Source organism: Acanthochromis polyacanthus, chromosome 6 (genome assembly GCF_021347895.1).
Source record: "Acanthochromis polyacanthus isolate Apoly-LR-REF ecotype Palm Island chromosome 6, KAUST_Apoly_ChrSc, whole genome shotgun sequence".
NCBI lineage: Eukaryota > Metazoa > Chordata > Actinopteri > Pomacentridae > Acanthochromis > Acanthochromis polyacanthus.
The window spans coordinates 36,622,758-36,639,413 of record NC_067118.1 but is presented as its reverse complement, the minus strand read 5'-3'; the positions used below and the strand labels follow the sequence as shown (position 1 = coordinate 36,639,413).

General features: G+C 42.5%; 1 protein-coding gene across 4 annotated transcripts in view; it reads left to right on the top strand.

The window, feature by feature from the left end:
* Window positions 1-16,656, top strand: part of fmnl3 (formin-like 3) — a 43,469-nt gene that overhangs the window by 25,063 nt on the left and 1,750 nt on the right. Inside the window, exons 2-25 of one of the 4 annotated variants that reach the window (XM_022203214.2) lie at window positions 90-173; window positions 877-957; window positions 1,359-1,435; window positions 4,043-4,126; window positions 4,547-4,693; window positions 5,531-5,639; window positions 5,781-5,857; window positions 6,331-6,424; window positions 7,807-7,881; window positions 8,068-8,178; window positions 8,273-8,422; window positions 9,031-9,132; window positions 9,339-9,708; window positions 10,001-10,093; window positions 10,209-10,333; window positions 10,722-10,924; window positions 10,996-11,299; window positions 11,396-11,476; window positions 11,594-11,723; window positions 11,842-12,002; window positions 12,180-12,281; window positions 13,514-13,606; window positions 13,732-13,855; window positions 14,980-15,092. In XM_022203214.2, the coding sequence (XP_022058906.1) occupies window positions 90-173; window positions 877-957; window positions 1,359-1,435; window positions 4,043-4,126; window positions 4,547-4,693; window positions 5,531-5,639; window positions 5,781-5,857; window positions 6,331-6,424; window positions 7,807-7,881; window positions 8,068-8,178; window positions 8,273-8,422; window positions 9,031-9,132; window positions 9,339-9,708; window positions 10,001-10,093; window positions 10,209-10,333; window positions 10,722-10,924; window positions 10,996-11,299; window positions 11,396-11,476; window positions 11,594-11,723; window positions 11,842-12,002; window positions 12,180-12,281; window positions 13,514-13,606; window positions 13,732-13,855; window positions 14,980-15,071 (3,069 nt within the window). In that variant the 3' untranslated portion in view covers window positions 15,072-15,092. Of the gene's footprint in view, window positions 1-89; window positions 174-876; window positions 958-1,358; window positions 1,436-4,042; window positions 4,127-4,546; window positions 4,694-5,530; window positions 5,640-5,780; window positions 5,858-6,330; window positions 6,425-7,806; window positions 7,882-8,067; window positions 8,179-8,272; window positions 8,423-9,030; window positions 9,133-9,338; window positions 9,709-10,000; window positions 10,094-10,208; window positions 10,334-10,721; window positions 10,925-10,995; window positions 11,300-11,395; window positions 11,477-11,593; window positions 11,724-11,841; window positions 12,003-12,179; window positions 12,282-13,513; window positions 13,607-13,731; window positions 13,856-14,979; window positions 15,102-16,656 lie in introns of all 4 variants that reach the window. The other 3 variants (XM_022203215.2, XM_022203217.2, XM_022203216.2) reach the window with 3 other exon arrangements.

Here is a 16,656-nt window from a genome sequence, read left to right as displayed (position 1 = left end):
ATAAAAAAATAAAAAAATAAAAAAACAGAGAAAGGGGAAATATGCTGCTGTGAATGAAACTAATGCTCATTTTTAAAAAATATTTTCAGAATTCTATGAACCTGCCTCCAGACAAAGCCCGGCTGCTCAGACAGTATGACAATGAGAAGAAGTGGGACCTCATATGTGACCAGGTGAATTCTCCAGCTCATGAATTACCAGAACTGTACACACATTCACCCACATTACTCATTCTGCACCAACACAGTCACTATTGAAAAAAAAAAAGAAGATCGCTCACATGGGATCAAGGGGGATTTGTTAAGTTTTCATATACATTTTTGTTCTGTCAAAACTTAAGCTCTGAACCAGTCAAATTATTCTCCATAGTTAGTAATTTTGTAGGGTCTTAGCCTCAATATTTTATATTAGCTGGAATAAATTATGTTTATATTATCGTGGGTATTAGCTATATTATTATTTTAGTAGATTATTCTCTATAGTTAATAACACTGTAGGGTCTCAGTCTAAATATTTATTATAGTAAAGTAGTATTCTGTATTATTTTTCTTGGGTTTTAATCGCTAATGTGTGAGTTACTCAAGTAAAATCAGAGTGTAAATAACACCATAGAGTCTTAACCCTAATATATACACATTTATATAAACAAAATACACATTTGCTATAGAAAAATGTTGATTCATTTGGCTATTTCATCTTGTTTATACCCCATGTTTAAGATCTTATTTATTTTCATTGTCTACTTTTTCATTTGTTTTACTGTAAACACTTAGTAACTACATTTTCAAAAGGTGCTATACAAATAGAGTTCTTATTATAATTATTATTATTACAGCAAACTCACATTCCAGTTCTTGCTCTGTTGTGTGTCTTCAGGAGAGGTTCCAGGTGAAGAATCCGCCTCACACCTACATTCAGAAGCTACGAGGATACTTAGACCCTGGAGTTACACGAAAGGTGGGACCGTACAAATGATCCTGGAGTGTCCATTTAAAGGGGAACTCCACCATTTACAAATCTTTTGCACTGCGAGTGTGACTGCTAGCTCCAGAGCAAACTCCGTGAAATCTGATAAATCGCCTCAAGTGATGTCAATCTAGCAAATGAAGGCGTCTCTTTGTCCTGCTTAATGCAACATAAGCTGCTGGTAGCGTAACACACCTGAATGTCAGAATTACAGGTTGTGTTGTGGATGATGTAGAGACCAAGTGGATATCTGTAGTTCTGTTTGTTGGATTTTCTTTTCTTTATTTGTAGGAGTGCAACATTTAATCTGTTAAGTCAACCTTCTAATGCTCCTTAAGGCTTGGATAATGACAAATCTGCAGCAAACTCTCTGCTTTCATTATTTCTTACAGAAGTTTCGGAGGCGTGTGCAGGAGTCTACAAAAGTCTTGAGGGAGCTGGAGATATCGCTGAGGACAAACCACATTGGGTAATCAATTTTCATCTTCCATTTTTCCGGTGAATTGCACAAATCTATTCATCGATGCACAAAGCTTGAGGAAACCACATTGTTGTTGGTTTTTTTTTTGCAAAGAATATTCCTTTGTGTGTCCCTGCTGCTGCAGGGACCCAGAGCTCCTAGTTGTGCCCAGATCTCCCCCTATTGTTTCTAACTTGCCAAGCTCTGCAGCTCCACTTCATAGAGCTGGTCCTCATAATGCCCAGATGGTAGCCATTGTGCTGCCTCGTCCACTCCCCCGTAGTGTGGAGCAGGAAGCTTTGTTGTGTGTGCCAGAGGGACAGGAAGCCTGGCTGACCATTGCTGAACCCGGTGAAAAGCCCAAGAACAAACACAAGGATACTTCTACTCATTTCTCATTTAGTCAAGCAGAATCCATTTTTGCAATGATTTTGTCTCAGACTTTAGCGCTGTCCACCTCTTCACCTACTGCAGGTGTGGACGATACTTCACATCTCTACCCCTTAGTGTTGCAGACGTGATGTTTGACAGATATTTTTGCATAAAAAGATGCTGCGGTGACTCACCACTGGATTCCCAGACAAAAATGGAGCATGGAAAAACGCTTTGATTTTCCATAGCAGTCACTGAGCTCCATGAAAACCTCATATACTATTAGGCTTCATCAATAAAGGCCTGTTTCAATGCGTTTCCCAGAAAGACTCACAGGCAAAGAAAAGAGGAGGACTATTTTCAGAAGACTTTTGTGGGTGGGATTAAGTGTAACAGATGCTGGTTTATTGTGTGTGTCTGAATCCTGGGCCCTTTCTGGTGTGTTATTCCTGAGATTGCCAAGAAAATCTGAAATAGCAACTGGTTGGAAGAGAAGTAGAGGGAGGAAAGAGTGAGGGGTCACAGGCAAGGAGAGATGGGGGAGGGGGGCAGGAAACTGATGATCAAGCCCACCTCCCTCCTCTTCCCTCCTGCCCCCGAGTTTCGCTGCTTTGTTCCTCTTTTCCTCTAGCTCACCTCTCTTTGCTTCCCTCCTCTGCCGTTGGCTGACCAGCAGTCTGTCATCACAACCAGCATTTCAAGACTATTTTAAGAACCTTTTACCCCAATCCTGTCCCCCGCAACCCCTCCAGAGTTCCCTGAAGAAATGGAAGGAGGAGGTGAAGGGACTCTGTGGGGGAGGCAGACCAAATACTGTTGAGTGTCAGCGGTTCGACCTGAGCCCGGCTCTCTTAGCCATATGCCCTCCACATTCTTTCTCTCGTTGCAATGGGAATTCCTTTGTTTGGAGTCGTCTCTCTCTCCAGAAGACTGGAGTGAAATGAGAGAGGAAATCTGAAGCCTTGCTCACGTTTACGTTCCATGAAATTCTTGCCGAGTTCTCTCAGTCAACTGAAGAAAGACCCCCTTCAGAGCCACCTTCGGAAATAATTCATGATTATTACAGCTTAGGTCCTGTTTTTGAGTTTGGGACATAAATCCTGCTGGCTATCATAACATTATACTCACAAAAGAAAAGAGGGGATATCATTAAAGCAATAAATCAGACGAAGAAGAACCGTGAAGTGTCATACATTAATACTTACTGTAAACAAGTTCAGGCAGATTATCAGAACTATTTTGTTTTGAGATGAAACGGAAAGTGAAGGCACCTTAAGTGTTTGGAAAATTCCCCCATTGCACAGGAAAAATGTGAGCTCACACATTTATGTCAAGTTCAGGAGGTCAAAGTTGAACCAGCTGATAAATGAACGAACGGTGTGGATGATAACTTTGACTTTGTTTTCTTTTCCAAATAAGTTTGATTAACCATGGGGGTCATTTACAACCTCTGGCTTCTGTTTTTTTTTTCCCAGTGATATCACTGCTTTCCCAGATTTTAGCAATCCATAGTAGAATACTATATAGTAGATAACTGCTAAAAAAGTAATACTTTTAATACAGTAATACAGTAGAATGATATAAAATGTATAAAGAAAGAAAGAAAAAAATATGTTTGTTTACTATTAAATCTACAAATGTACCTATCTATCATAATAATTGCTAATCAACTAGTCCTAGAAGCTCTACAGTTAAGCCCTCACATTGATGGGAAGACAGTGGAGATACTTGAACACAAAAAAAATTGTGTTAACATGCATATCTAAACATTAAATTATACTAATACTCACCCACCCGCTTTATTTTATTCTTTCCTGCCATGGCTTACTTTAGCACAATGCCCTCATTTATCCCATCTTGTTCCAAAACAGTTCACACTGCCACAGGTTACTAGTTCTGTTTGTTCATACTTGCTTTTTGCCTCCAACCTTTTGTAAATGCTTCAAATAGATCTTAATATTATAAGTAAATATTTGTTTGTCTCATCTGTTAATCCAGGAGACATAGCATCACATAAAACATGTTATTTGGAGTGATAGGGAGGATGGCTAAGACAAGATTTTAGTTGTTATAAACTAGAGTAATTATAAGTATAGGTGCAAAAAGGACCAGCAGAAAGATGTCACTTTAACCGCAATTTTCTCTCTTTTTATCTCTCTCTTCTCTATTAATGAGTAAAATGCTAAAGGGTAAGGGTGTGTTCTTGATTCGCTGCCCTGCTGACCCCCCTCTGTTCTCATGCAGGTGGGTCAGGGAGTTCCTCAATGATGAGAACAGAGGTCTTGACGTCCTGGTGGAGTACCTTTCCTTTGCCCAGTGTGCAGTCATGTGAGTACACAAACAGAAACACACCTCTCACGGCCAAAACCTTTCCTGGATTGGGCGGTGATTTCAGCTGCTGAGTTACCACATTGTTTCATGTGGAGCCTGTAGACTGAACTCTAAGCTGCTTTGTGCATCTAGAAATGTGCTCCTGGCGTGTTGCATTCGTTGGATGTGTTTGTATGCCTTGTTTTTGCAAACCGAATGTGTTTCTGGACAGATGCTGTGTGGTTTAGCGCTGAGCTATACGTTGCCTGAATGGGACAGACAGTCTGTGCTGAGCTTTATCTTGCAGCTTGATGACAGTTCTCGTGATAACCCCTGGCTCTCTACCAAGCCGCCTCGCTAATCTAACCTCCCTCATGCCTCCCATCTACACCCCTGTGCCTCTATGTTGGCTTGTCTGTTTGTCTGTATGTGGCCCAGGTTGGATTTTGAGGGGCTGGAAAATGGAGATGATGGCTTCTTGGACAAGGCTAAGTCTTGGAGCAGGTCCATAGAGGATCTGCACCATACAAGCGCCCAACCCTTCTGCAACACACTGGTGCGCTCGGCTCGCCAGTCTGTCCTTCGGTACGTATTGCTAAGCCAAGCTTCCCCGCTATTTGCTGTCCCTGTTATTGCCTCGCTCTGCTAACCTTGAATGCTGTAAACATATATTAGCATGCAATCCAGTGGTCTTGGTGCTGGTTTGTTTCATGAAGATGCCTGAAATTTTGAGAAGTTCTCAGTCTGGTGACCTCTCTTGACCTCAATGCTTTGCTCTGCACAAACTCAGTGAGATGACGAGCTGCATCAGACAGGGAAACTGAAAGTCTTTGACCTTTAGTGCTCTGAGTCTCTTTTTGTTAATGGTTCTCCTTCATCTGCCCAGATGTGCATCTGCACTGTCTACAGATGAGAGCCAGCTGTGAGCAGCAGCATGTGTTGGACAGTTATGATTGTCGTCTTCACCGCTGCACAGACAGGAGTGATAGAGACATAAGAGTAACATCTGATGGAAAGAAATGAAACATTATTTGGTGTACAGAAAAAGGGGATGGTACAAACCACTTATGAACTGCACAAGAACAGCAATGTTTTGTGCACGTGATAACTGTGCAGTTCAGTTACATAACAGCAGTCTCCGTGCACAGACCTTGGTCTGTTGACAACAGCAAGGAAACCAAGCTCCCAAAATGCAACTGTAACCTCAAAAGCCATCTAAGTTTTTTCTGTCGGCCCACGTTCTCTGTAATTTTCTCTCTTTGTCTCTCTCTGTGGTGCACACTTAAAACATTAGTCATATGAATTGCGGATAATCTTACGAAATAAATGAAATGAGCTGTGATTGAATAACAATTTCAAGGTAATAAGCTGAATTTGATTACTGAATCCCCAGGAGATATTAACTTCTGCCATCTGTTGCAGCTATGGCACAGTTTCCAACAGTAAAACCATCAAGAACTCCCGACTCGTGAGTCAAAAAGATGATGTGCACGTTTGCATCATGTGCTTGAGGGCAATCATGAACTATCAGGTACAAACGCAATGCAAAATCTGACATACATATGTGTTCCAAACATGGAGGATCGTGTGTTTCCTGTGCCGTAAAATGCTGAATATATGCTCTGTTTTTTTCACCACATCCTGTGCTTTCTCTCTCTCTGTCTCCCTGCAGTATGGCTTCAATATGGTCATGTCTCATGCACATGCAGTCAATGAAATTGCTCTCAGCTTGAACAATAAGAACTCGCGGTAAGAACTGAGGACCCCATCTCCATAGAGGCAGGGTTGGGTCAAACAATAGGGGAAACCCTGCAGTCAGTTCATATGATATGCTTTCCATTCTCCATGGTGCTCGGCTTCTCTCTGAAGTCCAGGATCAGAGGCGAATATACAGGCTGTTCAAGGAATGTTTACTAAGGGGAGATTAGCGGTAAACCAATGGGACAGATCAGTTCATAATAGAGGCTAGGAGGGTAAACACTTAAAAAGCAGTAAAGACCTTCCCTTATTTTAGACTTAAGTATGGATTACAGCTTTCGACCCCTATATGTTAATATTTGCACCAGTTTCAAATGACCATACAGTCTAGTAGTAGAGATATTATAGAAGCAGGCTTTTCCACATTTTTTGACAATTTTTTGATTCTTTAGTGAGACAGGTAGTGTTTGTAGTTCAACCCTGCCCTTGTGTATTGTACTGATGAATGTCTCCTGCACTTTCAGGACAAAAGCTTTGGTTCTTGAGCTGCTGGCTGCCGTCTGTCTAGTCAGAGGAGGTCACGAGATCATCCTTTCAGCTTTTGACAACTTCAAAGAGGTGCCCAGAGGAACTTTTTAATGAAATTTGAACCATTAACATTGTTGCACGCTTTATATTTGAGTGGCAATGCATTGCGTAGCCTGCGAGGACTGAACATGCCATGAAAAAAAGCCAAAATTGTATTAATTAAATTGCCGTCATCTCCCACATCGCCCAAGTGGATAAAAGCAGAAAGAACGAGAGTAGAGGAAAGAAAGTTGAGGAGCTCTGGGAGATTTCATGTCTACTGAGGGTGTAAGCAAAGCTCTATGGTGGCCTGTCGGAGGTTATTAGTCTCATTAAGACACCAGATGTGAGCCAACCTTGAACAATGATAAGGATCGACTCCCCGATGGGAGCCAGCGGACCACAAAAATTTGCTTAGCCTCTTAGTTTCTGCCTGCGCAGTCATCTAAACACCGGAACAGGACAATTACCTTGCAGTCGAAAGCCCCCAAAGAGATGCAGGAGCTAATCAACCCACTAGTGAAAACAAGCTGGAAATTTTGCAGTGGTATTTTCCAAAGTGATATTGTAATAGAAGGTGGCAGGACTCTGAAATCTCACAGAAAGGCCACCTATGGTATTCAACCACATCTGATTATAATTAGGCATTCAGTTCACAACGGCTACGTTTAGTTTGGATTGTAAGAACTGGTCAGGCTTTTATTTTTTAGTACTGATAAAAACAGAAACACATTAGAACTTGACAAAGTTTCCCATTTCTAATTTTAAGGTATGATTTGTGCTGGAAATTTTCCAAAAATGCCCCATGTCTTTATTTCTTGGCCGCTTCCCTTCCCATGAACTATTACCAGAACAGTATAATTGCATTGCTGTTATAAATTGAATAAGTTGTCCTCTATTTGCATAATGAGGACTCTTAGAACATTATGAAGGTTGTGTTGATGTGTATTCATGTTTTTAAACCCTATTTCTTCGCACCAAGTCAAGACATACAAGAACTAAAAAACATTGAGGAGATTATCTCCTTGGAAATTAGAAATAAATGATGCAACATATAGTAAAATGTTCTTTTAAATTTGATTTACTTTTATGTCCTTGTAATAATTATTTTCTCTTTAAGTTGCTATTTTCTGTATCTTCTCTATAATCTAAAGCAGCATAATCTGCTCTATCACTGCAGCAAAACTTCTCCAACATGAGTCAGATTAATTATTATGTCCTGACATAAAAGAAGTGGGTTTAAGATATCACATGCTGACCTTTCAAGTTCTCTCAATATTGGGGGTTTTGTTAGTCTAAGTCTGGTTTCAAAGGTTAACGAACACATTTCACCTCAAAGGATCACATCACATATTCATTTTATATACTTTTGTCAGTCTTCACTATAAATTAAAAGAAGAACCTCTATATTGCTGCACTTTTTTGTATTTTAGGTTTGCAAAGAAAAGCATCGCTTTGAGAGGCTGATGGATTACTTTCGCAGTGAAGAAGGAAATATTGACTTCATGGTGAGAGAAGCGTTGTATCTGGATCTATTACTATAATTATTTTCAGCTTCTTAATCGGACAGTAGATATTGATCTGCTGTCCGATTCCAGGTGTAAATTCAAAGAATCGTGGATTAGATGTCATTAGCCAGATGATGTACTCACATATGTAAACGGGGCCTCACTGTGTTTCAATCTGTGCTCCAGGTCGCTTGCATGCAGTTCATCAACATTGTTGTCCACTCGGTTGAGGACATGAACTTCAGAGTCCATCTGCAGTATGAATTCACCAAACTGGGACTGGATGACTACCTGGAGGTGAGGAAACAACATCTTGGTCAAAGTAGCTCGAATATTCTGTGTAAATGTGTGGACAGTGTCACTAAATCGCAGTCATTCTCGCCCATGGCAGAAATCCAAACATACCGAGAGTGACAAGCTGTCAGTGCAGATCCAGGCCTACCTGGATAACGTATTTGATGTGGGTGGGCTGCTGGAAGATGCGGAGACCAAGAATGCAGCGCTGGAGAAGGTGGATGAGCTGGAGGAGCACCTGTCACACGTAAGTGCACCACCCAGTCTGGACCACCAGTGCTGCTCTCTGCGCACGTTTACAAGATTGTTGTGGCTCACTAGCTATGTACTTAACTTGGCTGTTTCTACGTGGTAATTAGGAATCTTCAGCCTTGTTTGCATTTCACAAGTGCCTCGGGATAATAATTGGGTGGGGAATGCTGGAAAATGCTGTGTGTGAAACAATCTTATAATTGTTCGTTTTGGCTCGCTCTTTCTGGGCAGTTGCCTCCGTATCCCACGCAGCTCTGCAAAGACCTTCTTCACATGGAAAGGTCGTAGGCAGCCCTGACATCATTCTAGGAATTTCATAACAAACTCTGCTCTCAGGGGTCAGGAATGATGGGGGAGGATGAGGGTGAGGATTCTCGGTGAATTCCAATGCAACATGTGTAGTGTGCCCAAAATCAAAACCAAAAGCTGTGTCATGCTTTTGCTGCATCATGCTGCTGGGTATATCTTGTTTCTTATTGATGATGCAGTGTATAAGAGAGAGTGGGAGGGAGGGGAACTGGGAGAGTTGCCTGCTGTGCATCAGTTCATCAATTCACCTCCTCTCATCTCTCTGTTGGTCTCTCCTTCTTCTGTCTTACCCAGGTGACGGAGAAGCTGCTGGAGGTTGAGAATGAAACAATGATGAAAGTAGCTGATCTGGAGAAGCTGCTCCTTCAGAAAGACAAGGACCTGCAAACAGTCCGGGTAAGCTGCAGTCGTAATGATGTAATGTTACTCACCTTCCTCTCATCAGAACAGCTTCACTCACTCTGTGTGTTAGCAAAGATCACTTTCAGATGCCTGTGGCTAAATTGCTGTGATAGCAAATTAGGTCACAGGGAAACAGGATGTTTCTTTAGCTTGCAGAGTCATTGTGTTGTGCTGTTTATCGCCCCCTGGTGACCGCTCAGGAGACGTACGAGTCGACCAACACCCAGGTCAACACCCTGAGGAGGATGATCAAGGAGAAGGACGCTGCATTCCAGAGGCACTTCAACATTGAGAGACGGCTGCTGGAGCTGGAACAGCAGGGCACCATCCGTCTGCACAAGAAACCTGATGGAGACATCGCCATTGAGCCGCTGGCTGTGGGCGGTGCGGGTGGTGTTGGGAGCAGTGGCCTTGGGATCCCTTTGGGGGACATTGGGCAGCTGTCTTTGGGTTCAACAGCCGGGCTGACAGAACCAGGAGGTCCAGACACCAGTTTACCTCCCGCCAGTGAAGCTCCTCCACCTCCTCCACCGCCTCCACCGCCTCCCCCTCCTCTGCCCTCTGCCTCAGGTGATGGGCGATGACTCACAGTGATCATGTCTGATGACACATACATGTGAAAGTTCACTTGCTTTGCTATAGACACTCAGAGAAGGTCTGTTTTCTCTGATTGTTCGTGCCAAGCCAGGTGCTGGGTCACATCAGTGTTCTTCTAACCCAGACAGGAAAGGGAAGCACAGAGCTGGTTTCCTTTGGTTGCATGTGTGCGCAGAAAGAGTGCACTGTCTGTGGGAGAATTTTTCAGTTCACTATATTAACCTGAATTCAGCCTCACTAGCATTGTCTTCTGCATCAATCGCAGGTCCATGTGCTCCAGTCCCACCACCACCACCACCCCTTGCTCCTCCTTTGCCAGAAGCTTCTCCTTCCGTTATCTTGAGTTTGGGTCTTTCAGGTGAGAGCTCACACAAAATGACAGCCAAGTTCACACTTGACTGTCTTTGTTTCGGTTCCTCTGTAGGCAGTAGAGCATTTTGTAAAGAAATGTTTATTTTTTTTCTTGTGTACAGCCATAAGAATCAAGAAGCCCATCAAGACTAAGTTCCGACTGCCCGTATTTAACTGGACGGCACTGAAGCCCAATCAGATCAATGGCACAGTCTTCAATGAGATTGATGATGAGCGTGTGCTGGAGGTAAATTAAACAGATGAAACTTAATCTATAGTTCGTTTTGATGAAAAAATGCATGTTAAATTAGCAACAATTCAAGTAAATGCAACATTCAATCTTCACCCCCATTATGTCCGCATTATTTGCTATTAGTTTAGCATATTAAAGCCAAGGTAAACTACTCCATCAGGACTGTGATGGTGGAGTTTGATCAGAACTGAGGCAAATCACCTTTTTTATACTGAATATATATACAGCATTAGAGAAAACAGCCACATCAAAACCAACAACACAAACTAGTCTGTCAGTGCAGAGGCCTGCTGCTCCTAGCAAGAAGCTACTTGAGAAAATATGTTCTCAAAATGTTTAATGTAAGTTAAGAAAAAGTAAATAAAGTGTTATTCATGGACAGGAGCTGGATCTGGAGAGGTTCGAGGAGCTGTTTAAGACCAGAGCTCAGGGTCCAGTTGTGGATCTGTCCTGCACAAAGAACAAAGTTGCTCAGAAGGTGGTGAATAAAGTCACACTTCTGGATGCCAACCGCTCCAAGAACTTAGCCATCACACTGAGGAAGGCCAACAAGACTACAGAAGAGATCTGCAAAGCAATAGAGAAGTATGCAACTGAAATAATTATTTTAGACTCATCCATAGACCAAGTTACTAATTTAAGTCCTGTTTATTTAGGTTTGACCTCAAGGCCTTACCTGTGGACTTTGTGGAGTGTCTGATGCGGTTCCTGCCCACGGAGGGCGAGGTGAAGCTGCTGCGTCAATACGAGCGAGAGCGCCGTCCACTGGACCAGCTGGCAGAAGAGGATCGCTTCATGTTGTTATTCAGCAAGATCGAGAGGCTCACGCAGAGAATGAACATCATCACCTTTGTCGGGAACTTTGCCGACAACATCAACATGCTCACACCACAGCTCAATGCAATCATCGCTGCTTCCGGCTCAGTCAAATCCTCACCAAAGTTGAAGAGAATGCTCGAGGTTAAGATGCATTCATTTACTGTACTTGTTGGTTTCATAACTAACAGCATTCATCATTTTTATGCTTATTCATTTGTTCTTTTGCTTTACTTGCAGATCATCTTAGCCTTGGGCAACTACATGAACAGCAGCAAACGGGGCTGTGTTTATGGCTTCAAGTTACAAAGTCTTGACCTGGTGTGTATTTTATTCAAGTGATCAGTTCATTGCAATAAAGATCAAGACAAAATTGTGCCGCACAGTTTGTTGTGTTGGTTTTTCTGATAATGCCACTCATAATTTTTTGTCACGCAGCTGCTGGACACTAAGTCTACAGACAGAAAAATGACATTGCTCCACTACATAGCTCTCATTGTGAAGGAGAAGTACCCTGAGCTGGCAAACTTTCACAATGAATTGCACTTTGTGGATAAAGCAGCAGCAGGTAAGGCCTCACCAAACTGTTATTCTTTCAGTAATCACACAAAGACAGCGTGTTCTGTACAATATATTTTTTAAAAATCTGAAAAAAATGACATATTCTCTCCTGACTGTGTGTGAAGTATCTCTGGAAAATGTGCTGCTGGATGTGCGAGAGCTGGGCAAAGGCATGGACCTGATCCGGAGGGAGTGCAGTCTACATGACCACTCAGTCCTAAAAGGCTTTGTGCATTCGAGTGACACACAGCTGGACAAGCTGCAGAAAGATGCCAAAACAGCAGAGGTATCCAACATTGTCCTCTCCTCCTCAACCTCAGTATCCACTAGAACACATAAAAACAGACATGAGGCAAACCTCGGTCACACACTCAGCTCCCTCAGCCCCTCTAGTACACAACACATTGTGATTCAACAGTGCTGACAAACACTGCTTCCACTCTGTGCTCGTCCACAATTCTAGGAGGCCTTCGGCAGCGTGGTGAACTACTTCGGAGAGAGCATCAAGACGACTCCACCCTCCGTGTTCTTCCCTGTGTTTGTGCGCTTCATCAAGGCCTACAAGGTGAGGACACCGAGCAGAGGCAGCATCGATCTCTTCGACAGCTTTCTCTGCTCGTTTGGGAAGTTCCCTGGTTTGTTGTCAGAGGAGCTGAACAGGGCAGAGCTTTGGCTGCTTCTGTGCCACAGGACGTGGCGTATAGTCCGAGGCCAAATAACAGGAAAGGCCAGCTGGGTCTGACTTTAGAGCTGCAGCTGTGGTGTTTAGACTGGTTCTTCCCTCCCCTTCTTCCCCTCCATCCCTCCTCCCCATTACCTCCGGACAGCCTCGCCCTGCCCCGCCACACAGCACACTTCCTGGGATTGTTCTCAGTCTAGATTTATGGGATCTGCTCAAGGAAATGTGCGACACAAGGATTTCTGGATGCATGCGTCTGTCTAAGTGTGTGACTCAAAGGGCTAGTTTGACATGCACTTGTTGCAACCCAGAGCGGCATTAAATTAGTTTGTTCAGCTTTTCGGTCTTTAATTGCCAGATATAGAAGCTTCAATTTAGCTTCAGCGACAGCCCTCGCCACAATAACAGACACAGCAGCAATGAGTAGAAATAAAACCACTAAGCTAAACAAACTACTCAAAAAGAGAGTTTTAAACCTCAATGCAAAAAAACAGGAGAAAACAAGACTGTAACAAAAATATCCTATCCCCTGCAGAGCTTCCTGGCTATGAGGAAATGCAGTAATTATAGTGAGATGCTAAAGAAACAGCAACATAAGATAATTAATTACTACCTGTAATATCCCTACTTTTCTGAGATTATACATAATATTGAGCTAATTTGCTGAAAGCTATAAAATTGATAACGTCTCTATGCAGTAGCTCAGCTTTGGTTAGAAATGAGCTTCGGAGGTTGCTCAGAGATTTTGTTAACTTTGGTCAGAGCCAGGATGTTTCCCTCTATTTCTAGTATTTATTCTAAGCTGAACTAAAAGACTGGCTCCAGCATCATATTTAACACACAGATGTGAAATCGGTATTGAGTTTCTCATCTAATCTTCTAAAAATGTCAGATTTTTCCTTTAAAGTGTGTGCATTTGAAAGCTTCACAGGGCGGGCACAAGGACAAAGAATACATTTGTAATGACTGCTTATGTTTATCAAAGCATTCCTTTCCTGTTTATGTTCAACTTTTGACCTGTTTTCTCCAGGCTTTAAAGGGCCACACAAGTGTGTCCATATATTTGAGCTGCAGTTTCTTGTCACAGACCGGCTCACCTTTTTTTCTCTCCTCAACAGGATGCAGTGGAAGAAAATGAACAGAGGAAAAAGCAAGAGGAAGCAATGAGAGAAAAGTTACTGGCTCAGGAGGCTAAACAGCATGACCCCAAGGTACAGCCCGAGTGCATGCAACTGAGCTGAATGAATGATCACATGTTTACTCAGTGCTAAATAAAGCTTTGCGGTATGCCAGAAAAGCACAGCGAACAGTACAAATATCCTCTCTGTTGGTTCAGGTCCAGGCGCAGAAGAAGAGGCAGCAGCAGCAGGAGCTGATCGCAGAGCTGCGCAAGAGGCAAGCCAAAGACCATCGGCCTGTGTACGAGGGCAAGGATGGTACTATTGAGGACATCATCACAGGTGGGCCAGACAGAACCATAAAAACACCCCATGTGGGTTCCAGCAGCACCAGTGTTCCCAGGCTGAGGATGACTGTGGTCATTCACTGCTCAGCTCCTCTGAAGTGCACCTTGTGCTACGTGGTTCAAACTCCAGCACATCTGGAGCACAGCACATAGCAGCATGGCAGTCGCTGGTTAATCCACGATGCACTGTTTAGTTAGCTCTGAAAATTTGTTGAACCTCAATAGACAAGCAGTTTGAATTTTTTTCAATTTGATAGCATTGTTTAATTGATTATGTTTGCATGTAGAAAATCAACACAATTCAAATCAAAACTGATTGGGATTATGCACCAGTCTTTCTTAAATACAACATTAGGCGTAATTAAAAAGTAGGGATTTTAAAATCATTCATGAAAGGCTTTAACCCTCGTGTCGTCCTGCGGATCAAAACTGACCTGTTTTCAAGTTTGAAAATGTGGGAAAAAAAATTTCACAGTGAAACTTCTGATGTCCACATTTTCAACATTTTTGAGAAATCTTTTAACGTTTTTTGGTGGACAATAAAAGAAATGTTAAAAATGTTTCTTAAGAATATTCACAAAAAAATCTACCAAAATCCAGCAATTTTTCTTGCCAAATTATTATTTTTTTTTTTAAATAAAACGTTTAAAGGAAAACTTTGAAGGTTTTACAAAATTTTCAGAAATGTGGGGATTTTTTTGCTGAATTTTTGGATTTTTTCAGACAAGGAAACAGTATTTTTTGGTGCCCGTAAATGAGGACAACAGGAGGGTTAAAGGGTGAAATAATAGGTATCTACAGCCTCAGCAGAGCACATGAGCTAACTGATGTTTTTTGTTATTAATCGTGTAAATAATATAAATGTTGCATCAGTACACTTCATAATGCTTGTGTGTCACTACTATCAGAGCTGTAACAGCTTTTTACACAATGGACGCCTTTAAAGACGTGCTCAGTGTGTCCTAATCCTATTTAAACCCCGAGGTATTGCTTCCTTACGGCAGGTTCATTACAGTCTCCTGAACAAACTATGGTCCAATGCACCCCTCCCCCCCTTCAACACATAAGGGCAGTGTCTCCGGTGTGACGTGTTTTCTCTTCCTCCCCCTCCTCCCCCAGTACTGAAGAGCGTGCCCTTCACAGCCCGCACTGCTAAACGCGGCTCACGGTTCTTCTGTGAAGCCAACCTCTGCGACGACGCCAACTGCTAGCCCTTCCCCCCTAATGCCAAGGTTGTCCAGGTGTCTCTCGAACGCCTCTTGACCTCACTGTGCATGCAGCATGACCCCTGTCACCCAAACCCCAACGCATCCCGACTCCAACTAACTTGGGCCGTCACTGGTTGTTTGTGTTCTACTTGGGAAGACTCCTATCAGGCGTCTGGTGATAGGAGTCAGCCAAACCTCTTTGCCTGGCACAGGTCTCCACGGAAATACAGTTGTACAGAGCGTCGACATGTTTTTTTTTTGTGTGTGTAAAAAGAAAGAAATGTCAACACGCTCAATGTACTGTACAATCGTGACTCCGATTTAATGTGCACAGAACATCATGCATGAAGCAAAAGGCCGTGCATTACTCAGGTTATATGAATCCAACTATTTTAACAGAAAGAGGTTTGGCTCATTTACTGATTTGATCGACAGTGCCTTGTTCCATGAGACTAACTTGTTTGGTGTTGGTTTTTCCGGCTAACATGTGACTCTTCTTTCCTCAACCACCACTCTTTATTCTACCCCCTCCAGCTGAAAAGAAGATTAATGACAGTATTTCCCACTCCTAAGAGAGGGTAAGGAAGGTAGCCTGGCTGAAACTTGGCCCGCTTGGCCCTCCAGCTCCTGTGTGCTGCTACAGTGATGTCAGCTGCTTCAGCTAGAGCTTCAAACGCAAAGAAAGAAAGAAAAAAACAAGCTTCACACCACCGAGATTTGCTTTACCTCACAACAGAAAGATGAAGAATTTAAAATTTGAGTCTAGCGTTGTAGAAAAATGACTCGCCTCAACTTTAAAACGACCATTTAATCAGTTATTTACGTCTGTGCTTCCTAGAAGAAGCTCCTGTGATGTTTTTTAGAATCTAATTGATCAGTTTTAATGCATAACTGTACCCTTAAACATCATCATCCTCACCCCTTCTTATTAAATGTCGCATGTTGTCCAGTGTTTATTTACCTCTCACCTGTCAAAAACGTCCGCCATGTTTGTCTCTGCTAACTGTCATCCGCGGTGTGCTCAACAGCTATTTGGTCAACAGGCTCTGGAAAAACAGCAGTACATGAAAACAGTCCATAACTAAAACTATTACACAATTCAAAGATTTTGTTCTGCTTTTACCAGCATCTCCTATGTTATTTAGTGAGCCAAAGAGCTTGTTGACCATTGTACTGTAACTTCGATGGCTATTGTTTTGTGTTTTTTAACTGCTGCATTCATAGTGGTACAAATAACTTCATCCCCAAAGCCTTGAATTTCTCCGTCTTGTGCATCACTGCCTCCGGTTGAAATACAAGGTTATGGGAATGTGTCATTCTGTGTTAAGTGCTGCATTGTTCATGCCTTTACTTGCTAATTTTGTAGTTCTGATACACAGTTAACAAAATCTAACTGCACAAGTGATTGCAGATTTTCTGTAAATGTTTGAGTGAAGTCTACTGCAGTTACCATTTTATTAGGTACCCTGAACTACAGCACTTTATTACAACAGTCCTGCATGAAGCTTCTGTTTCGTGCTGTGCTGTTGTACTGAACTGCATTATTTAAAAGAGGTGTTTCTGTTATTTAGTTCACCCTCATTGATGC